The sequence below is a fragment of the Periplaneta americana genome, chromosome 16 (genome assembly GCF_040183065.1).
Source record: "Periplaneta americana isolate PAMFEO1 chromosome 16, P.americana_PAMFEO1_priV1, whole genome shotgun sequence".
NCBI lineage: Eukaryota > Metazoa > Arthropoda > Insecta > Blattodea > Blattidae > Periplaneta > Periplaneta americana.
This window is the reverse complement of record NC_091132.1, coordinates 162,365,535-162,389,887: the sequence shown is the minus strand read 5'-3', so window position 1 is coordinate 162,389,887 and position 24,353 is coordinate 162,365,535. Positions and strand designations below refer to the sequence as shown.

The 24,353-nt window shown below is 36.5% G+C and overlaps 2 protein-coding genes across 2 annotated transcripts in view; both read right to left on the bottom strand.

Moving 5' to 3' along the window:
- LOC138691425 (zinc finger protein 107-like) overlaps positions 1-24,353 on the bottom strand; it is a 104,897-nt gene that overhangs the window by 24,895 nt on the left and 55,649 nt on the right. The window lies entirely within an intron of this gene.
- On the bottom strand, positions 206-19,395 carry LOC138691688 (zinc finger protein 664-like). The gene is made up of 5 exons (XM_069813935.1): positions 19,300-19,395; positions 10,907-11,004; positions 7,540-7,674; positions 6,861-6,943; positions 206-1,259 (listed from the first exon to the last, which is right to left on the bottom strand). Exons 2-5 carry the CDS (start codon positions 10,997-10,999, stop codon positions 461-463), a joined length of 1,110 nt encoding a protein of 369 aa, XP_069670036.1. The 5' UTR covers positions 11,000-11,004; positions 19,300-19,395; the 3' UTR covers positions 206-460.

Below are 24,353 nucleotides of genomic sequence, written 5' to 3'. Positions count from 1 at the left end.
ATTTATTTTTTATCAGACAAACTATCAAAGGTAGAGAAGTGATATTGCATCATATTATAGATATGACATGCATAAATACACACAAAAAAATTCATTACAGATTGTTGGATACTTTTTGAGTTATGAGGGAAACGCTTTATCACTGCACAGTGAACTTTCAATTTAAAAAAAATATATATATATTTTTTTTAAATCGTAAATACATATTTACCATATAGCAGAAGGACAGTGTTTTACACATACTAATTTTCATTATTGTACAAGATACAGTAATGGAGGAAAAAATGTTGAATATTTCCATAATTTTACTGCTTTAAGCCGTAACTAACCCTTCAAGCATCATGGTATAACTTTTTTAAGCAGTACAATGGACTCGTCAGGAATAGCTCTCCAGGCGAATATAAGAAGAGCTCACTCTGCTTGATGCAGGAGGCCCTTGTCTTAATGGGATGTAGCGACTTTATTTATGTAGACGTATATGGCTTTTTAGATTACCAGAATAAGAGAAACATTTACCACAGACATCGCATTTGAATGGTTTCTCGCCTGTGTGCCGACGTTGATGGGCTGTTAGCGTACCTGATTGCGAGAAACAGTTTCCGCAGACATCGCATTTAAATGGTTTTACGCCAGTGTGTAGGCGTTGATGGGTTCTTAAGGAACCTGACTGCGAGAAACATTTTCCACAGACATCGCATTTGAATGGTTTGTCGTCCGCGTGTAGTCGTACATGGCATATTAGAACTTTACGTCGAAGGAAACATTTTCCACAAATATCACACATGAATTTCCTCTCCCCTGTGTGCAGAAGTGCATGGTATTTTAAACGTTTAAGTTCAACGAAAGCCTTTCCACAGACATCGCATTTGAAATCTTTTTCTCTTGCGTGCTTCAAGACATGCCTATTGAAACTACTCGATTCCGAGAAACTGTCTTCACAGATATCGCATTTGAAAGGCTTTTCGCTTGTGTGCTTCTCCACATGCCTTTTCAAAGTACTCGAATACGAGAAAAACTTTTCACAGACTTCGCATTTGAAAGGCTTTTCGCTTGTGTGCTTAAATACATGCCTTCTCAAACTACTCGAATGCGAAAAGCTCTTTTCGCAGATATCGCATTTGAACCGCTTTTCATCTGTATGAGGCCTCAACATTTTCTCCGAGGAAACAGAATGCTTTGCAGTCTCTGCAGTCAGATGGTCTTCGGATGAAAAACCTGCGTACTGTGATGTTACGGTGCTGCCAAAAGTACCTGAAAAACTATCATAAACATGCATAATCAGTCTATAAAAGAATAACAGTAACTTAGCATTTACACAAAGACAAAATGTACAAAGAAACACACTGTAACACTGTACCTCAATAGCAGGTTACAGGATCACAATCATTACAATGTACAAACAACTATAATTCTGCATAGACCTACAAATATTATGTGAAACATGAATGATAAAATATTTCAATTATGCACTCTTGTAAAAATCATCACTAACAATCGAGATGGGCAACTGATCTAAATACATTATGCGGACTGGGAATAGACATTCATGTCATCAAACTCCCAAAATAAATGGAAGAATTTGATCTTATATTACAGGAGTCATCAAAGATCTTTCAGCACATCAATTTATTTCTGAGATAAGTTGCAGAAAGTGAAATCAGCAAAATATAGGGATTATATAGAATGGACAATGAGCGAGCACTCGCTAAGATAATAATTGAGTATAGAGTTAAGACACAGGATCCAAACATCGCCTACCTTATTGCATAATTCAGTAACGCTTTGCTTCAAATAAATTCAAGTTAACAGCTTTTCCTTATTTCTCAGTGACGAACTAGTTGTAATAATAATTGTTTATATTTTATATATAATAAATTATATTATAAAATATATATATATATATATATATATATATATAATAAATTATATTATAAAATAATATAATACATTATAACATTACCGTATGTATCAAATTCGTTTAATATTTTTGTATACAAATAATATAGGTATATGGTTTTACTTCTCATAGGAGTTTTGTTTTTTCACTTTCAGCATTATCTAATCATTACATATTTTAATTGCTGGTTGGATCAACGTCTCAACTCTCATTATAAAGGAACTCTAGAGTGTAGACATTACATATGACGGATTTATTATTTCATCAGTCCAATTTACTTTGAGTACGCTCAGTTGGTAGAGCAGCTGGCTACGGACTGGAAGGTCCGGGGTTCGATCCCAGATGGTGACAGAATTTTTTCTCGTTACCAAACTTTCAGAACGGGCCCGAGGTTCACTCAGCCTCCTATAAAATTGAGTACCGGGTCTTTCCCGGGGGTAAAAGGCGGTCAGAGCGTGGTGCCGACCACACCATCTCATTCTAGTACCGAAGTCATGGAAAGCTTGGGGCTCTACCTCCATGCCCCCCCCAAGTGCCTTCATGGCATGTTATGGGGATGCCTATTTTTTACATAATTTATTAATTGCATGTCTGTTATATTCTGCTGTGACGACTGCTAACTGATGTGATGTCAGCGCCAACTCTAGGGAAAAAGCAGAATCTCACCCTCAAGCTGGTTTGAAGGTCCTGTTACATCAATTCCCTATACGCTGGTGACATCCTGAAATTAGAGATGTTACATCGTACCACATGGTTTAACACAATTTACCTCAGAATTATGAATAAATATCGTGAGAGCAAGGAGAAGAAAGCCATCTCTTTGATATATCGCAGGACAACTAATGCAGCGCGTTTGGTGTCTTGATTGATAAGGGGAATATAACAGATAAGCACGTGTATATAGTAATATTTTAAATAGAGTATTATCTACTTTGCCAATGGATTTATAATTACTTTTTCCCTCCAGACTCTGCATGACTCCGGGCTAATTCATCATATATGTCTGGAAATGTTTGTGTAGTTTGGGTGCAACAATTATGAGTTTGAATATAATTCACAGTCTTTTTTTTTCTCCCGAAAGATAACAAATTTCTAGGCCTAAGTACTATTCCAGTTCCCTCAAAAATTGTGATTTTTTAAATTAAGAAAATTTATAAATTACTGCACTTCGTGCATGCTTCAAATTTATTTAGACTGCTTTTTACCGAGAAAGGAAATCCATGTATTTAATAATTAAGTGAGGTTATGTACAGCATAAAGTTTACTAACGCAAATGCTTCTATTTGCAGATGTGATCTAAAGATGCTGAAATGCAGGAGGAGTAATTTAAACGGTTTAAGTAAAAAAGAAAGGTCCTTTCAAGAAGTACAAGAGCTATAGAATTTGTTTAGATCCCATGACCAAGAAACAGCGGTACCGGTACTCCCCACCTAGGTAGTACATATTACATCTTTGTTTAAATTATAACACTGCGAAAAAATTATTTTCTCATCGCAGCAGATATTTATTCGTCTACGTCAATAATCAGATCATAAATTATACATTTTAATCCATATCCGTCAGATAAAGTCTGAAATACTTCCGAACGCATGCACAGGCTTGCAAATTCATATGAAACACTTATTTATCGATTAAAAAACAGGCTAGTAAGAAAGGAGGGAAAGAAATAGGACAGATTGGAATAGGGTTACCAGATACTCAGGGGTGGATGCAAGAGGGAGGATTAAGGGGATATATCCCCTCCCTAAATTTTTTGAAAAATACGAAACAAGAAACAAAAATAATATTAAATTTAATTCGTGAATGTACATAGGAATTAGAGATTTTTCCACGTAAATTCTCTTTGCTAAAATGTTAAATTCCAAGAATTGCAGGAAGACAAACACAGCGTTCTTACTTCAAGACAGAGAGTCATGAAGAGTATTTTAAGCTTTTAATTTTCCTTCTCTTCTTAGACTCTTTCATTAGTCAGCTCAAGAACAGGTTTTTAAATCATAAGGGAATCCTAAAGTCCATACAAACTTTTCTGCCTAAAAACATAGTGCGAGCATCAGATGAAGATTTAGAAACTGCTGTTGAGGCTATAGTAAATCAGTGGCCCAATGATGTTGATGCATCACCGGAGTCTTTCTTCAATGAATTGAAGATGTGAAGAAGAAATTTCCTTGATCAGAAAAATCTTCACCTAATACCTACTGATTTTATATCATCTTTGAACAGGTGCAATGAAACTATTTTTCCCTGAACTCGCAAGGCGCTGAACTTTTCTGCACGTTGTCTGTAACTACAGCAACACCCACCAGAATGCTCGTTCTCAACATTGCGGTGTTTGAAGACTTAGGCTTACTTGAGGAGCACGATGGGAGCAGACAGATTAAATGGACTGGCCTTGATGTATATATATAAAAATGTAGAAATAAAAGCTCATGAAGTACTGGATGAAATGTCTAAAAAGCCTCGTCGCCTTCTTCTGTAAATGTCATTCTGTCATTGTTTTTGTATTGCAGTCATTGTAAATGTTAAAATTAAAAAAAAAAAATGGTTTATTTAACAACGCTTGCAATTGCCGAGGTTATATCAGCGTCGCCGGTGTGCCGAAATTTTTTCCCTCAAGACTTCTTTTACATGCCAGTAAATCAACTGATATGAGGCCTGTCGCATTTAAACACACTTAAATGCCATCGAGCTGGGTTGGGGTAGGACCCGCAACTTCGAGCACAGAAGGCTATACCGACTACGCTACTCAGGCCAACTTGTAAATGTTTGTGACTCGGAAACAAATTGTGAGTATATAAACTTATTTCTCATTACTCCATTTTTACTATCTCCTCAAACCCCTCCCCGAAAAAAAATCCTGCGTCCGCCCCTGCAAATACTCATGAGTGAAAAACAGGTCAAACTAGTTCAAAAAGCAAGACAAATTCCGGACACGAAAGCATTTCTAGATGTCTTATTCTTGAGGACTTTTCAGATTCAAAAGTCGAATTTAATTGATTATTGCTTGTTAAGTTGTTTAGGCATATATTAAATGATTATTTGTACAATAAAATAACATAATTAAAATATAGTTAAAAAAAAAATACAACCACAGTAAAGTATATTTTAATTCCAGCACTGTATACAGAAACATAGGCCTACATGAGAAACACCAACCTATTTTTTTTTTTTTACAAAATTTTACATGTAGCCATAATTACAAACCTACTTTACTCACCATATTATATGCTGACAGATCACTGAAACAATGGCTTTCACTGAAATCGGAAGAATAATTTCGTATGTTTAGTTTTACTGATGCTGATTTTCAGGTGAAAAAAATATTAAATTGGCTCAACCTCGTGTTACTGATGGTACCACAGATCATGTTACTGTTTATGCACATCGATCGACCGATTTTAAGGACAAAGCATGCTCTGTCATGGTTTGTTCGTTGCAGCACTGTTGGAATGTTGTAACGAAAGTTTATTGACCAGTGACTCTAATACTTGGAACATATTCTACTGTTGCAATGAGTTCACACTCTGAATAAAATATATGGACGAAAAACTATAGACTTATTCGCAGTTCAGAATTATATTTCGAAATGTAATTATAAAAAATGAGATGACTGGGACTTTTCCATAAAAATAAGGACATTTAACAAATCTTAAAATCCATGTTGAAAGTTTCGTACACTACTTTTAACACTTGAATATAAATAATTGATTAAATGGCGATCTTACTCGTGTTAATTATGTAAGCATGTGCGGCTTTCAGCTGTTTTCGTGCTACTTGACACCATCCTCAGAACCTTCTGTGTCTTGGCGCCATCTCAACTTCGCCGCTTGTTGTGTGGGTGCATTCGTGTGATGAAGAGCTGAGTCAAATAGTGTGTGTGTTCTGAAATTGATCTCTGTGTTGAGAATTTGATTAGGGTGTGTTTTAGTGTGTCTGTATATTTCATATTGTTCTAGTTTGTTGAGTTTATGGCTTTTGAGTTGTATGTGTAGGATTTCCATGTCTGTATTTATATTATTGTATGTGTGGTTAGCATTAGTTATGTGTTCGACATATGTAGATGTATTGTGTCCTTTGGTTATTGCTTTAATGTGTTCTTTGTATCGTGTTTGGAATGATCTGCCTGTCTGTCCAATGTAGAAACTGTCGCAACTATTGCACGTGAGTTTGTACACACCTGTGTGGTTGTATTTATTTGTTTAAAAATTAATACGGATGACAGGACAAACCTTCAAAATAGTGACATGTCCTGCTAAATACAGACATTTGGTAACCCTAGACTGGAAGAGAAACCGAAGGGCGTAACGTGTAATGAAAATGCGAAGTCAATTGACTTCAAAGAGTTTCAATTATGTAGACGTATTACGTAATCGGTATTTCAAAAGCTACTTAAACAGCTATATTGACAATGACAAATCTCTTTTGGGTTGGAGGCTGTTTGGATTAGGAATATGCATAAACAAAAGTAGATAGAATTCATCCTAAAGGGCTACCGATGTGGCTCAATCAGTTAAGGCGCTTGCCTGCCGGCCTGAAGTTGCGTTCGCGCGCGGGTTCGATCCTCGCTTGGGCTGATTACCTGGTTGGGTATTTTTCCGAGGTTTTCCCCAACCGTAATGTGAATACAAGGTAATCTATGGCGAATCCTCGGCCTCATCTCGCCAAATATCATCTCGCTATCACCAATCTCATCGACGCTAAATAACCTAGTAGTTAATACAGCGTCGTTAAATAACCAGCTAAAATAAATAAATTTATTCTAAATTATATTATAAAAAACTCGATTATTTGTAGCATGCAAGACTGTGCTTTTCATTTGTGTACATAATTCCCTTCTTCCATGGTTTCTGATGTCATTCTTAGTATATGGACAAACCATTCCAAGCAGTAAAACATCGCAAATTAACGTCATATGTGACAACATTAAAGAAGCATTGAAAGAATGACACTGTGACACCACACTCACCTATCAGTCAAAATCTCATTCTCCTCTGCTGTAATTTCCAGTTTCAGCTCGTCCTTTACTGTGTCCAAATCACACAACCCTTCCTGGAAATAAAGCCACAACAGAACAGAAAGATTGAACTAGTTCACATGAAGAGTGCATCGATCTTTCATGACATAAGCCTGCATGTAGAAAACTGTGTAGCAAAGCCAGTCCTTGAAGTTCTTATTTCGATAATCCTGAGGCGTAATAACATCGTCGTAGTTCTGCCCTCGTTGCCCCGCGTCAGATGGATACAGGCACACCTGGTCTTTTGGCTGGTGCAGTGGAAGCGATTAATTAACTGAATGGTGAAGTAGTAAGATGATACACAAATAAATTCATGTACGATACAATTAAGGAATATACAGAAAGAAATAATCATTCAATCTAGAGAATACTCTCTCTGAAGGTGAGCTATTAGAGCACATACGGAGCTCGGGGGGGGGGGGGAACTCACAAAATTTTAAAAGTACTTTTTTCTTCAGAATGATGCCAGATATGAGATCCTACACAATATTAGTGAATCGCTCCATAGTGCACGCACGCGGGTCTGTATGTGTGTGTGTGTGTGTGTGTGTGCAAAACTGCGTGCGAAAAATAGAATAAAAGTTTAATAGTAAAAGAAGAACAGCCAGAAAACTGCATGGGATCAACATACCTCAGCTTTAAATTTTGTCGTAACAAAATTAGTATGAACTGCAGTCTCAAATTTAATATCTGCTGTGAAATCATAGCTATGGTCCACGCATTCCATCTTTATTCCAGCCACATGGAGATCCAATAAATTCCCATCCTGTAGAAGACAGACATATAACACATAATGTAATACACAGTATAATACAGTATGTACAGAGTGGACCACTCGAATGTATCTGATTTCAATTGTATGTGACTGGTAAATGGTTGAAGATAGAAACCAACAGTAACGTTTATATGAAAGGAAAACTCAACAAGTTTCCATATGCACATCATATCTCTACGTAAGCTCCAGGTGTCACCAGCGAATAGGGATTATAAAGAATGGACACTTCGTGTCGGTACCTTTGATGTAGCCGGACCGATTTCAATGGCCTTCAAGCCAGCTAGAGCGTCAGATTCTGCTTTCTCCCTAGAGTTGGCGCTGACATCACACCAGCCAGCAGTCGACACAGCGGAAATATAACACATATAATTAATACATCTAGGTACATTATGTACTCAAATAAAATAAATTGGATCCATAAAATAATAAATCCTTCATTAACTGTAATGTCTAGACTCTAGAGTTCCTTTATAATGAGAGTTCAGAGGTTGACCCCAACAACAATTAAAATATGTAATGATTTGATAGCGCTGAAAATGGAAAAACAAAACTCTCACGAGAAGTAAAACCATATACCTATATTATATTATATTATAAAAATATTAAACGAATTTGATGCTTAATTTTATAATGTATTATATTATTTTATAATATAATTTATGATATCTGAAATATAAAATATTATTATAACTAGTTTGTCACTGAGAAATAAGGAAAAGCTGTTAACTTGAATTTATTTGAAGCAAAGCGTTACTGGATTATGCAATGATGTAGGCGATGTTTGGATCCTGTGTCTCAACTCTATTCTCAATTATTATGTTAGCGTATGCTCGATTACACTACCTCTAGCGCTTGAAAGTGGAACTATCCGCTGGCGCACAGAAAAACAAAACACAGGAAAATTCGCTCAGTGTCCATTCTTTATAATCCCTATTCGCTGGTGTCACTATGACGATATCGAGGCGATGAATGATTTCTTGCCAAGCACGTTGGAGCACGTCTTCTGGAATGCTCTCAATAGCCTCTATGATGCGCTCCCGAAGATCCCCAGATCCGCACATTATGCCAGTTTACTTTATCTGACACATGGAACGTAGCTTGGACATACAATCAGGATCAGCGCCGAGTTTTCCACAACTGAACTTCAACACTTTTTCACATACACTTCATTTCTAATTTTCCTTTAACTCGATTAACTTTTACTTCATCACTTACCGGTAATGTTAATGACATATTTTACTCAACTTACTTTGTTTATACCAGGAAATCACTACACTTGTGCTCTGTCCAGCTACGACAGTATATAAGTATGAAGCATTGAAAATCTTTGAAGGGACTCGTCTGCCTAGTCAATAGGGTAATAAAATTTATTACAGACAGGCCAACACACCCTCGTTTGAGAGATATGCAAGTAGCTACTCAGTTGCAATAGAATGCAACTTTCTGATCTTTAATCCTATTACATTAATTAAAAATAGACGACATTAATAAATAAGAGTACAGTGAAATCTCTCATTAACGGACATCGAAGGGACATAACAATCTGTCCGCATCTGGGAGGTGTCCTTTATTGGGGGGAAGGCTCTCCATTCTAACAGTAAATTTATAATATGAAGGGTACACGGGAATAACGATCAAGGTCCATTTTAGAAAGTTTCGAGAAAAACTAATTTTAAAGTTTAAGCACTTAATACTTTGTTATGTGTTTATTTAATAGAAATTGACGTAGTGGAATGTCAAGAACGATTATTTCTTATTACTAGCTAGACCACATGATAGTACTTCCTTTCCAATATAAGATAGCATTATTAACTCAATTTCGATTTTTGATGGACCTTGATCGTTTTTCCCGTGTACCCTTCATATGCATTATGTACCCCTTCACGCTTTAAATGAAATGTATTACTGTAGTTTACTACAGTAAATTCTTTGAAACTTTGAACTACAGTAGATAAGACGGAAAAGAAAATATAGTAGCCTACTGTGCCATGCAATTTTATTCTAGGTCTTCAGTTATGCAGTACTGTAATTTACAGTTTTCAAATTAATCTTTACATTCAGGTGCCATGTTTCTCGAAACCAGTGGCGTATACTGGTTAAAGGGTTTGGGCTACCGCTGACCCTATTATTACACAAAATATATCTAACAATTACTTTAATTTTAATTACTATGGTAAAACTAATAATACAAAATTATTACATTATGTTATATTATAAACTTTTTCTTTTGTAATTTCCTTGAGCTACCGCCGGTAGCCCCGGTAGCCCGCAAAATACGCCCCTGCTCGAAACAGAACAACTGATTGAAGTGAAGAGAATAATTCTATTAACCCTATCATGTGTTGAATACAATTTCACGATCGTGGAAACCTTGGACCCATCAGACAGGTTAAATTTTATGATTTTGTTTATCCACCTGATTCCGCCTAACAAGGGGTAGCCAGCTGGGCTAGTGGTAGCCTATGAGACCCTTATTGTCTTCTTTCATGTTAAGGCTGGTTCACAAGAAGCCGGGAACGGAAACGACAAAGAAAACGAGAACGGAAATAATGTTAAAATAAATGTATTTAAATGGGAGCATTCACAATTAACTACTGTAAATGCTCACATTTAAATATATTTATTTTAACGTTATTTCCGTTCTTGTTGTCGTTTCCGTTCCCAGTTTATTGTGAACCAGCCTTTAACGAATTTCTGTACAGTTCTCAAAACTAAATTTTCCATTTTTGTAACACATTAGGTTTTGAAATGTAAGTTCTGTCCGCAGTCAGGAGGTAAATCTAGCTTTAGGACTGTGAAACAGCTGCCCGTGTCCGTGTCTGAGAGTGTCCGTAAACGAGAGTTAAATTTATTATTATTTCTACATTATTTCAGTTGGGACATAAAAATCTGTCCGTATATGAGGAGTGTCCGTATCTTGGGTGTGTCCGTAAGGAGAGGTTTCACTGTATTTATGAAAAGGATTTTGATTGAAAGTTATCTCAAAACTCAGTTTAAACCAGCGTCCTTTATCAGCTCTTGAAATAGTATGAAAGAGTATAAAAGAATCATGTGACATTAAGGTAAACATGACAAACAACTCTAGATTTGAAATTTCTTAGACTATACGTACTGAAAGTTCGCCGATTATAAACTGGGTGATATTTCCATAAAACTTCATGCCATATTCTACAATGTTAAACACATCGCACACAAAAATTATAACTAGTAACTCTCAATTTACCTCTGATAAGGGCTTCTTCTCATCTGTATCAGTCTCATCATTCCACTGTATAGCCAAAGGATCAACATCGGGTTCCTTCTTGATCACATCCATCACGACTGTAACAGATATTTAAGTGTTGACATCTGCAGAATGTAAGCTGCTGAAAAAGGCTTATGTTACACTATAAGTTGCGTTTGAAAAGTTTGTGACACATAGATAGTACTGAAAATGTGTCAACATTTCCGCCATTGTTACTGGCCATTTTATCGATATATTAGTTCAAGCTCGAAAAATCTTAATTTTCTGTTGACTGAAACAGATATTTAAGTGTTGACATCTGCAGAATGTAAGCTGCTGAAAGAGTCTTATGTTACACTATAAGTTGCGTTTGAAAAGTTTGTGACACATAGATAGTACTGAAAATGTGTCAACATTTCCGCCATTGTTAGTAGCCATTTTATCGATATATTAGTTCAAGCACGAAAAATCTTAATTTTCTGTTGACTACAGTTTGTGTAGCTTATATAAAGTGCCACGTTACATTCAGAAAGTAATTTCTATTAAATTTATGCAGCCAGTCTTCGATATCTCTCTACACCACACACAGGACTGACGTTTCTTTATGGATTAGATGAGTTAAATGAGGTTAATAAGTGGCATTAAGTCAAGGAATGTGACAAGGTTAGTGGGTTAATAGAGGGGATGGTAATTACGGAGTTTGACTACTGAGCAGTTTTTTAAATAAGCGCTCTTGACTATAAGGTAGTTTTACAGTATAAGGTGAAAACAGTGTTTTGCTTTTTATTTGTCGGAAATGATGGGAACATGTTTTTTTTTGTGTTTTTAGATTAGTAATTTATTATGATTTCTATGGTTCAATTCGGTGGCTGTTATGATGATTGGTGGCTCGGTTTCAGTGGGGGTTGTTGTTGGTTGCTGGATGGGGTAGTTCGATTGGTCGATTGATTGCAGTATTGAAAGGTCTGTCTTTTGTGTGGATGACTTCATTCGAAGTGGATCATGTGTTGTGCGTGGGGTGTAGAACGAGTGAGGTAGGGATTATTAGATTGAGGGCAAGAAGAATTGCTTGATTTCTTAATTAATCATGATGTGATATCTGATAGTTGTGGAGATATTTTGAAGCAGATTGCAAGAGGAAATGTTTTGAGTATCTCAAGAAGAGTTATGGGTTCTTGGGATTGGTTGCTAGGTGGTGGAGTTCGACTGATCAATCGATTGGAATATTCGAGGCTGTCTTGTGCCTTTTTTTTGTTTGAATCTTGGATGGCAGTGTGGATGGACGTCTGATGCATTTGCAGCGTGGTCATACATCTTGCGTATACGAAGGTTAGGTTTAGTTAGTTTAGGTTTTGATTAACTAAGTCCTACCAAGAAATGCGTGAGTTCTTAATTAATGATGGTGTGTTATCTGATAGTTGTGCGTGTGGGACTAGTGTTGATATTTTGAAAGCAGATTGTGATAGAGTTTATTATATTCGCTGGTAATCATGGATTTGGAATAATTTTTTTAAACTTTCATTTTCGCCTTATTTTACAGTCGTAAAAACAATAGAAATACTTTAAATTGTCCGAAATTACCTATAATAACAGGTTATTAGGTTAGGTTAGTTTCGGTTGTAGTTCATTTTCGACTTATCGTTTTTATGACGGTAAAACACGGCGAAAATGGAAAGTTGGAAAAAATTGTCCAAAAGTAGTCAAACTCCATAATTACCCAAACTTTAAATTTGTCATTTCGGTAATTCGCTAGAAAACGTTGATCAATATGATGGACATCAATGATATCGAGGATCAGGGGCAGGTAAGGTTCGGTTTGTTGAAGTTTTTTTGTTTGCCTTGCATATGGTACGTTATTTTTTTTTTTGTGGTAGGCATTTGAAAAACCTGGAAAAAAAGCAAATCTAACCTATCAGTGATCCTCAATGATGTCCGCCATATTGATCAACGTATTCTACCGAATTACCGTAATTTGTATAAGTCCCTCAACACATCCATCTTACAAAGTAACATAAAAATAAAATAATAGCACAATAAGAGCATCAACACATGACTCGAATGATAATTACACCAAATTCTCCAGAAACTCTACACAAAGGCCGATTTTTTTCCTCTACCCCAAGAAGCATTGGGACATGGGGTTATGGGGGGATATTAGGGTGGGGACACACACATAGTTGGGAGATTAGAGATGACAGATAGCGACATCGTTGATGGTTATAATGAGTACTAAATGGCAGAGCAGTTGCGGGGATAAAACTTCAGCTTTTACATGACGCTTCTATCTTATTTTCTCTCTCTTTTCCACTCTTTGTTCTTTTTTATTCCTCCACAGTCCTCCCTTTGTCATCTCCGTCAAGTCTCTTGTTTTTTTTTTTGTTTCTTCTCTATTACCGCCCGTAATTACGACATATTATTAATGTACCAGTACACCAGCGAATAGGGATTATAAATAATGGACACTTCGCGTCGGTACCTTTGATGTAGCCGGACTGATTTCGATGACCTTCAAGCCAGCTAAAGCGCCAGATTCTGCTTTCTCCCTAGAGTTGGCGCTGACATCACACCAGCTAGCAGTCGACACAATGGAAATATAACACATACAATTAATACATCTAGGTACATTATGTACTCAAATAAAATAAATTGGATCCATAAAATAATAAATCCTTCTTTAACTGCAATGTCTAGACTCTAGAGTTCCTTTATAATGAGAGTTGAGACGTTGACCCCAACAACAATTAAAATATGTAATGATTTGATAGCGCTGAAAATGGAAAAACAAAACTCTTAGGCCGGGTGCACACAGAATCAGACGCGGCGCGGCGCGACGCGACATTTTGTCTCGTGGTACTTGTCTCCCATTGATTTCTTATGATGTGGTGCACACAGAATCAGACGCGGCGCGACGGTCGCGAGCAGACACAAGGCGACACGGAGAGACAACATCGAATGACTGCTTGAAGTTCGTCGCGAGGAGACTGTGTGATAGCGGCAGTGTACTGCGCATGCATTAGTAGTGGCTATGATTGCACGCTTTCATAATCTACAAAAAATACTATTGTTGTGTAGGGTACATTATTCATAATGGAGCTCGATGAGGATAAATTAGATGATTTAGTACAGGAAAGAGACATTCTGTACAATCTTTGAAACAATATCACGAGAATAATGTGGTTTCTGAAAATATGTGAAAAATTGCAAATGAGATGAAAGCACCAGGGGAATAATAATTTATAATAATAACACTGCATAACAAATGTTAACATTTTTATTTTGCGCTAGACATGTGATATATGTTTTCTACATAATTTGAGCCTCCTGAATACGAATATGACAATAAAAACCAGTTGTTGGTTACGGTTTTTGAGAAATTTTGGAATTTATATCTATTCAAAATATTGTTTTATATAATGACAATAAGGCTAAATATTCACTGTTCAGAAGATTACAGCTTTCTTTTTCTCCATTTTCTTTTACACTGGGGATCAGGTACATCACGAGCTAAAGTCCAACAATAGTCTGCTAGCATATTGGTACTCCATTGTCCTTGGTATCTTTTTTCCATAGTTGAAATTTCATGATGGAAGCGCTCATCATGCTCATCACTGAAATCGCACAATTCTCGGGAAAAAAAGTCAAGATGTGAGTGAAGGAAGTGATTTTCAGGGAAATTTAACAACCCCTAGTTTAATACGCCAACAGTAAATTTTTCACTAGTTCTTCATAATTCTCACTTCTACAGTTATCTAGAAAATTAATTCAACGTCCTTGAATGCAATCCAGACGGCTGTCTCTTTTCCTTCCTGCAAAGATTCGAAGTGATTGTCCTTCATTATTTCTCTAATTTGTGGTCCATTGAGAACTTCCTCTTTTATTTTTGAATCACTAATAGCAGGAAATGTTAAGGAATGCGCGCTGGTCCGAGTCCTCATGGGGGAAAAAATTTTCTCATGAAATTTCGGCCAGTGTATGGGACCGGTGCCCACCTAGCATCGTGATGCACTTGGGGAGCTACGATAGGTAGCAAAAGCCGGTTGCGAAAGCCAGATATAACGACTGGGGAGATCATCGTGCTAACCACACGATACCTCTATTCTAGTTGGATGATCGTCCTCCTCTGTTTTGGCATGTGGACGTGAGGCCAGCAGCCGGCTGGTCGGTCTGGGCTCTTCACAGGAGTAGCGCCACGGATTATTAATAGCAGGAAATTTTTCCTGGATATTTTTAAATGCTTCAGTTTTATAATTTATCCCTTTAACAAAATTCTTCATTAACCCTAACTTATTGTGTAAAAGGGGTAAAATTACTTCGCTTTGAGGTACAAGGGATTGATGTATAACATTTTTCTTCCTTGGCTCTAGTGATTGTCGTTTTATTTTATAATGCTTATCTCGAGAGCGAGTCCACACCTGTGGAGTAACGGTCAGCACGTCTGGCTGCGAAACCAGGTGGCCCAGTTCGAATCCCGGTTGGGGCAAGTTACCTGGTTGAGGTTTTTTCCGGGGTTTTCTCTCAACCCAATACGAGCAAATGCTGGGTAACTTTCGGTGCTGGACCCCGGGCTCATTTCACCGGCATTATCACCTTCATTTCATTCAAACGCTAAATAACCTAGATGGTGAAAAAAGGTCGTAAAATAACCCAATAAAATAAAATAAAAATAAAATACCTAGAGCACGACTGTCCAATTCGTACAGAAAGCAGCAAAATTTTGTGTAGCCTAATTGCATTCCAAAAAGCAATGCTATAACCTTCAAATCCGCACATATAAACCGTTCGTACTTCGAATATTATCATTAAAGCACACTTTAAAGAAATAGCCTACACGTCGTACACAGAATACCAACACCACAGAAATATCCTGGTAAACTGAAGCGTTTTCATACGGCGAACCTGTTTCTTCCCCTCCAAATGGAACCGAAAAGGCCAATAAAACAATTTCCGCTTCTAGAAGTGGTTTTGACATGGTGATATATTGCAAAATATAAACTACAGTAATGTAATTAAGCTCACCGTGAAAGAAATGCACATCTCAAGTAAAATCAGGTAAACTCAAGTGAATTTATACCGCGAACCTGTTTCACTCCCTCGAAATAGACTCGTAGAAGGGCAATAAAATAATTTCCCTTTCTACAAGTGCTTCTAACATGGTGCCCTGCATATACTACATTTGTTTTCACATAATGGATCTTCACATTTGTAAAACAAAATAGTTACAACGAAATACGGTGATTTTTAAATAAAATGCATAGAAAATTAATTATATTGTGCATGTCGAAAACCCGAAGTGATGGAACATTTTGCTTGTTATTTTTTAATTCAGGAGGTCTAAATTATTAAGAATTTGTTAGTTTTATGTCTGGCGCAAAATGACTGTTGAACAGTGTAATTTGTAGTAAGCCTAATTCTCTGCTCTAAACTATCACTCATTATGGATTTTATATATTATTTTTCTTTATTGTGAGTCGTGAAGTAGTCATAAACATAAAAAATAACGTTTGTGCAGTACATTTTAATTTTAAGACTCTTTCAATCGTATAGATTTTTAGGAGCTTGCGTCCTTAAGAAATTATAAGTAAATACCATAGAATTTTTCATATAGACAGTCCTCTATTATTGACGCCATTTTCTAGCCTAGGCCAGTTTTCCAAACCCACACAGGCAGCAAATCAGTTGTCGCGAGCAGACAGTTTTAAGCTGTCGCGAGGCGTTGTAAAACAAAGTGTAGCGTCGCGCCGCGCCGCGTCGCGTCTGATTCTGTGTGAGAAGTAAAACCATATATCTATATTATATTATTATACAAATATTAAACGAATTCGATACTTAATTTTATAATGTATTATATTATTTTATAATATAATGCATTATATCTGAAATATAAAATATTATTATTACAACTAATTTGTCACTGAGAAATAAGGAAAAGCTGTTAACTTGAATTTATTTGAAGCAAAGTGTTAATGGATTATGCAATAAGGTAGGCGATGTTTGGATACTGCGCCTCAACTCTATTCTGAATTATTATCTTAGCGTATGCTCGATTACACTACCTCTAGCGCTTGAAAGTGAAACTAACCGCTGGCGCACAGAGAAACAAAACACAGGAAAATTCGCTCAGTGTCCATTCTTTATAATCCCTATTCGCTGAGTACACCTTACCTTTTGTGGTTGCGATCCAGCGCAGTTGTTGTTGTTGTTGTGAGAATGTTGCCGTAACGATCTCGGACACGAGGCATCTAACTGAACAGATTTTAAATGCTAATTGACAATTGTAGTAAGACTCGAAGAGGAATGCCTATGTGGCAGGGGTACCAATTTAGAGACCAGAGAAAACGTACATTTACACAGAAGTACTATGACTTTAAAAGCCGAAACTAACGAAACCTAACCTGTCGCAGATTCGTAAATGCAAGGTGTATAAGCTAAACTGATACATTGCATAGTCATCTTTTCTGAGTGATGTTTTCTGTCGAAGGTGGTAGGGAGGGGATGAGACATGGGTGGATCCATGTTTGGAGGGTGACAAAATAGCGTCAGTATATTACAACGTCCGTTTCGGTGAAGTGGGATCGTCGGTACTGGAACAATCATTTCTACTTGCGTTAACATTACAACTTTTGTGATAGTGACTTTTTACTTGTCATTAACGGTATAATTATTACTATCTTATTAGTAATATTCACATATTTATATATCCTTACGTAGTCGGCCTGGGTAGCGCAGTCGGTATAGTGCTAGCCTTCTGTGCTCGAGGTTGCGGGTTCGATCCCAGCCCAGGTCGATGGCACTTAAAGGCTAATTCACACGGGGATAGTTTACAGGAGTCAAGTGCTTGGAGCAAGTCGACTTTCCTTCAACTTTCCCCGTGTGATATGGTCGAGACAGTCAAGTTGTGACTTGGCGGTCAAGCAGAATTTGAGTTGACGACCCGTCAACTTTTGTGTCCACTTTCCCGTCACGTGACCAACTTGACTCCACCACTTCCCGCGTATGAATGCGAACTTGTAGCAACTTGGCAAGTACAAAGTTTGTAGTTTTAGACCTATTGTCGAAGTAAATTAATAATTATTAATAATGAGCGCCCCTAAGTGGAATTCCAACGATATCATAAAGTTTTTGGAAGTGTGTGAGAAGTATGAACTTGTATGGAATATACGTGACAAAGAATACCTCAATAAAAACAAGCGGGAATTATTATTCCAGAAACTAGTCAGTGAACTCATGAAACAAGGTTTCGAAAACATAGACGTAAAAGTGGTTCGAAAAAACTTAAAAACCCTTCAAACAGGACTCATTCTGAGATGTTTCCTGTATTCTGCAGGGTCTTCTTCAGCTAATAAAATTCTTTCAACAAGGTATTAGATGCATCGTGCATAATTCTTCTACGAATCCATTTCTTAACCCATGTTCTCTTTTCCTTTTCTTCAAGAATATTTTGTAATTCATACAATAACAAGGCGCCAATTAGCTGCACACATGCTTGAATATGTGCTGGTGGCATCTTCAGTTTCACAAAAATAAAAATGCCGGTTCACTATTGATTTTTATTAACTATAACAGAATACAAGAATTCAAACACCACTACAAATACAACATTCAGCGCTCGCTTTTTTCAAGTATGGTTTCAAGTTTAATGTATCCGTGTGATTACAAATATAGCATCAAGTTTAGAGGCTTCAAGCACTTGACTTCTGTAAACTATCCCCGTGTGACTCGGGTTTAAGTGTGCTTAAATGCGGTAGGTCAAGTCAGTAGATTTACTGGCATGTAAAAGAACTCCTGCAGGACAAAATTCCGGCACACCCGCGACGCTGATACAACCTCGGCAATTGCGAGCGTCGATAAATAAAGAAACCATATACTTACATAATCTTAGGTTTCTTAATATGAATTTAAAAAATGTTAGTATACAGACCGCATTGGTTGATTAGGGCGTCTCTAAATAAATTTAAACCAACCAACGTATTTAAACTCCATATGATTATACCAGTAAGTAAAGTAATAAAGGAGAGTTACGTAGAAAGTATGTGTCGCTGCAGCGTGAAACAATTTGTTTATTACTCGGCCTCGCTGACATTCTGTGCTCGAGGTTGCGAGTTCAATCCCGGCCCAGGCAGATGGCATTTAAGTCTGATTAAATGCAACAGGCTCATGTCGGTAGATTTACTGACATTTAAAAGAACTCCTGCGGGACAAACTTCCGGCACACCGGCGACGCTGATATAACCTCTGCAGTTGCGAGCGTTGTTAAATAAACCATAATTTTAAATTGTTATTAGTATATACCGTATATCACGCAATGTTATCAGCAAAAAAAAAAAGTATAGCCTCCTTTGGTGCAGAATATTTGGATAAATACGAGAGTGGCAATTTCAAAAGTACAATCTTACCTCTACGAAGTATTAAAATTAAAATGCATCACAAATCGCGATAACCTCAATCTCCCGTCACTATTTAGAAAACACTGTTCCAGGGTATGATCTACGATCAAGTGTGCTGTGATCACGGAAAGCAGTTGGAAACCGAGTTAGAAAGCAGCGTTGCCAACAGACGGAAAAGAATGGCTTTGACGGGTGATGGATTTTCTAGCAGAAATTACGATTTATATCGTCTTTTGATATTTTTAGTTGCTGTCATTTTTAATTATTTAATTTTTGCGAGATTTTACTTTTTATTTGAACAGTCCTACCTGTTTCGTACCATGTTTAAGAATCCCAATGAGATAGGAGAATCCCATGTTTCAGATTTGCTCGTAATCAAATCAGAGATTCACGAATTATTATTTTAATGAGGATTGGTAAATGTTAAAATTTGCATTTTATTTGTGTGTATATATGTATAGAGACAGAGAGTGGATCTTGTTTGTTCTTTTTTTTTTTTTGGACGGATTCTGACAAATTTCCAGGTGTTAGACTGACGGCGATATTATGTGTTTGCAACACTGGTGCGAAGTACTGCAATAGTAGAGGTGGATGTACACGGTTCAACTTGTCTTTCAACTTTTCGCATTCGAACAATGCATGCAAGGTTGATATATATAATATATGTATTTATATTCCTACGAGCATGGAAAATTGAACCGTGTTGAACCTGCTTACGAGAATTATAAAATAAAAATAAAACATGAATGACAGCAGCATTAGAAATTCGCAATTATTGATGGAATAATTTATGCCTGACCTCTGTTGTGTTGTAACCATTTTCTTGCGCTATGTATTTGATTGTGTTCACTTCTTCATTGTAGTTTTGTTGGCTCATGGGTATGTTGAGTAATCTGTGTAACTAATAGACAACATCATAAGGAAGACAAAACAAAAACACACAAAACACAACACAAACAACAAATACATCACACTAACATACGAAAAAAAAACACACTACAAAGACATCTCAACAAACAACACAAAGAAATAAATACAACCACACAGGCGTATACAAACTCACGTGCAATAGTTGTGACAGTTTCTACATTGGACAGACAGGCAGATCATTCCAAACTCGATACAAAGAACACATTAAAGCAATAACCAGAGAACACAATACATATACATATGCCTAACACATAACTAATGCTAACCATACATACAATAACATAAATACAGACATGGAAATCCTACACATACAACCCAAAAACCAAAACTTCAACACACTAGAACAATAGACACACTAAAACACACCATAATCAAATTCTCAACACACAGATCAATTTCAGAATACACACACTATTTGACACAACTCTTCATCACACGAACGCACCCACACAACAGGCAGCGAAGTTGAGATAGCGCAGAGATCTAGTAGGCTCTGAGGATAGTGTCAAGTAACACCGAAACAGCTGTAAGCCACACGTGCTTACATAATTAACACGAGTAAGATCGCCATTTAATCAATTATTTATATTCTAGCGTTAAAAGTGGTGTACGAAAGATTCAACATGGATTTTTAAAAATATTTATCCACAAACACTTTTATTTATTTTATTTGTAAAGTCACATTATATTACATGCAGCTGCTTACTCTAAAGTGTAATAATGTTTTAATTAATAGGTGAACTGCTCAGAAAAGTTCCAAGTGGATCAGCATTGGCAGACTGCGTCTCACATTAAAATTCAAAGAAAAATAATTATCAGCCTTTGCTTAATTTGAATCCAAAACAAAATGAAAGTGTTACATTTAGTGCGAACCTCTGTGAAGCCCTAGTAGCAGCTAATAGGCCTATATCTTGTAGGAAACTGGACAATCCATTATTTCGCGGATTTTTGCAGAAATACACTAAAAGGAAAATTCCTGACGAAGCCACATTGAGAAAGAATTACTTGGATCCACTGTATGAAAAAGTGAGTTCAGTTATTTAATAATGTTTATTAAAGTTAATTCCACAAAACATTTGTGTAATTGATGTGTACTTTAAAATAGATGTTTTCATAACTATTAAAAATAAATTATATTTTAGGTCCTCCAAGAAATTAGAAACGACATAGGAGATTCACTTACTTGGGTTTCCATGGATGAAACTACAGACTCCTGTGGGAGGTATGTAGCTAATGTAGTTGTGGGGAAAATGGACTCCATAGACGCTGGATCTCCTCATCTGATTACGTGCACTGTCTTAGAAAAAACCAATCATGCTACCATTGCAAGGACAGTGAGAGATGCATTGCGTAGTCGACTTGGTTGGCGATTTGGTATAGTGTTGGCCTTCTATGCCCATGTTGGGGGTTGGATCCAGGGCCAGGTCGATGGCATTTAAGTGCGCTTAAATGCGACAGGCTCATGTCAGTAGATTTACTGGCATGTAAAAGAACTCCTGCGGGATAAAATTCCGGCACATCCGGCGACGCTGATATAACCTCAGCAGTTGCGAGCGTCGTTAAATAAAACATAACATTTTTTTGCATAATGGAAGTATATTACGAAATGGAAATATAAAAATTGGAGATTTATCATTCGAAGAGGTGGAAAAATTCAAATATCTTGGAGCAACAGTAACAAATACAAATGACACTCGGGAGTAAATTTAACGCAGAATAAATATGGGAAATGCGTGTTATTATTCGGTTGAGAAGCTCTTATCATCCAGTCTGCTGTCCAAAAATCTGAAAGTTAGAATTTATAAAACAGTTATATTACCGGTTCTTCTGTATGGTTGTGAAACGTGGACTCTCACTCTGAGAGAGGAACATAGGTTAAGGGTGTTTGAGAATAAGGTGCTTAGGAAAATATTTGGGGCTAAGCGAGATGAAGTTACAGGAGAATGGAGAAAGTTGCACAACACAGAACTGCACGCATTGTATTCTTCACCTGACATAATTAGGAACTTAAAATCCAGACGTTTGAGATGGGCAGGGCATGTAGCACGTATGGGTGAATCCAGAAATGCATATAGAGTGTTACTTGGGAGACCGGAGGGAAAAGGACCTTTAGGGAGGCCGAGACGTAGATGGGAGGATAATATTAAAATGGATTTGAGGGACGTGGGGTATGATGATAGAGACTGGATTAATCTTGCACAGGATAGGGACCGATGGCGGGCTTATGTGAGGGCGGCAATGAACCTTCGGGTTCCTTAAAAGCCATTTGTAAGTAAGTAAGTATGTATGTAAGTATATTATCCTGAAAATGACTGAAAAAATAGAGATATGAGAGAATGACTTGAGTGTAAATTTTAATTTGTTTTTAGGTATACTCTGATCAACCAAAGAATATTTTTCATTCATCAAATTAGGTTATGTTGGTCATTGTAATCGTAATGTATTTTAAGATAGGTTATACAGCACAGATTCGTAGATTCTATAAATTTCGTAACCCTGCAATATTATTTGTTTTAGTTTACTTCTTAATAATGGAAAGTTACTTCCCTATTATTATCATCATGTTCTTCCGCGATTCCTGCATAATATTCCTTGATAGTATTCTATATTAGCCAAACAGATGCCACTAATAACGATATTCACCCTCAAACTTAATTGTTACGAAATTACAAACACTGCCAAAGTATTGAAATGGTGTCAAGGGAGATGAAATTTTTTCTTTTGAAGGAAATAGAAGGAAGGAAAAATATTCTATAATACATGCTATCTAAATACATATTAATATTCTGAAATAAATATATTTAAATTGCGTTAGTACATGTATTAGTCTCCATTCATTGGTAGAGAATACTTGTCAATTCACTAGTATGTTACAAATACTAGTACTTTTGTGAAACACAATCATGAAACTACATAATGTTATTGAGAATTCATTTGTAAGCATGGAGTCGTAAAACACCACTGTAGAAAAGACTTTTGTGAAACAGAAACTCTAGTATTTTTACTGCTTACTAGAGAATTTACTTGTAATTTAAAACACCATACCTTTGTGGAATAGGCCCTAGGAGGGTTAAATAAATTACTGTTTTATGATTTCTGTACAAATACGGGTATGAAATGATATTACAATTTAGCGTGACGATTATCTCCCCTTTCCTGGTTGCGGTGGCTGCACTTCCCCAGTAAGCAGCTGCAGTGAGACTAAAGAATCTCATAACTTTCCTAACTTTAATTACAAATTTAAAGACAATAAATATAAATTAAGACTTGTCTGCATGTGAACATATGTGATTTCCTAGCCTATACCTAAACTTAAAGCACATACCCCAGGTATCACATTTGAAAGGCCTTTTATCTGTGTGTACGATTGTCTTCTTTTTTTTATCCAGATATTCCAATTCCGACGAACTCTTTAAAAATATATCGCATTTAAATTGTATCTCGCCTGTATGTAGGGGGGGTGATTCTTCAGATGTCCCGATTGGAGAAACACTTTGCATGCTGTGTATTAGGGGATATTTTTATTAGTATCGCGTGTTAGAACAGTAGTTCAACGTACTCAGAAGTGTTTCGACGCCCATGGTGGACATTTTGAGCAACTGTTGTAACTGTAGAAGTCTAAGATGATTATTGCTCATCATTTTCTGTTTGTGTGAATTCTGCTTTGTTATGTTAACATAGCTTTTTCTTTGCTTGAAGTGTGTATACATTTTTTTTGGCACCGTCTGTATAAGTAATGTGTGGAATGAGTGATATAAGATGTAATATAGGTGATAAGTAGACCTCGGACTTTTAGGTCCTAAAATCTTAAATTAGGTACCTAAAATAGGTTCTATCACAAATCAAAATAGGTTCTAAAATTACAAAAATAGATGAACAAAAAATGACATTTTTTCATTTCCCATTACAAATTAGCCGAAACATTTGACATTATTTCATTGTATATGTCCATAATTAGAGCCAGAGTAAACAACTGACATCTTTTCTAAGTTTTCCATTGAGAAACTGCATCGCTTCTCAGATAACACCATCTTATATGCCGAAAATGAGCGTTCCACATCAACTGGTGACACCAAAGCATATTTAAAGATGCAAGGGAACAGCACATTCATGTTTTATTTTCCACTAAATAC

Excerpts from the sequence above, each read along its gene's own strand:
- LOC138691688 (XM_069813935.1), bottom strand. The coding sequence starts at position 10,999 with ATGGATGTGATCAAGAAGGAACCCGATGTTGATCCTTTGGCTATACAG. Across the intron at positions 6,944-7,539 it reads CGACAAAATTTAAAGCTGAG|GAAGGGTTGTGTGATTTGGA; the intron begins GTATGTTGATCC and ends CTTTATTTCCAG. Across the intron at positions 1,260-6,860 it reads AATGAGATTTTGACTGATAG|TTTTTCAGGTACTTTTGGCA; the intron begins GTGAGTGTGGTG and ends TGTTTATGATAG.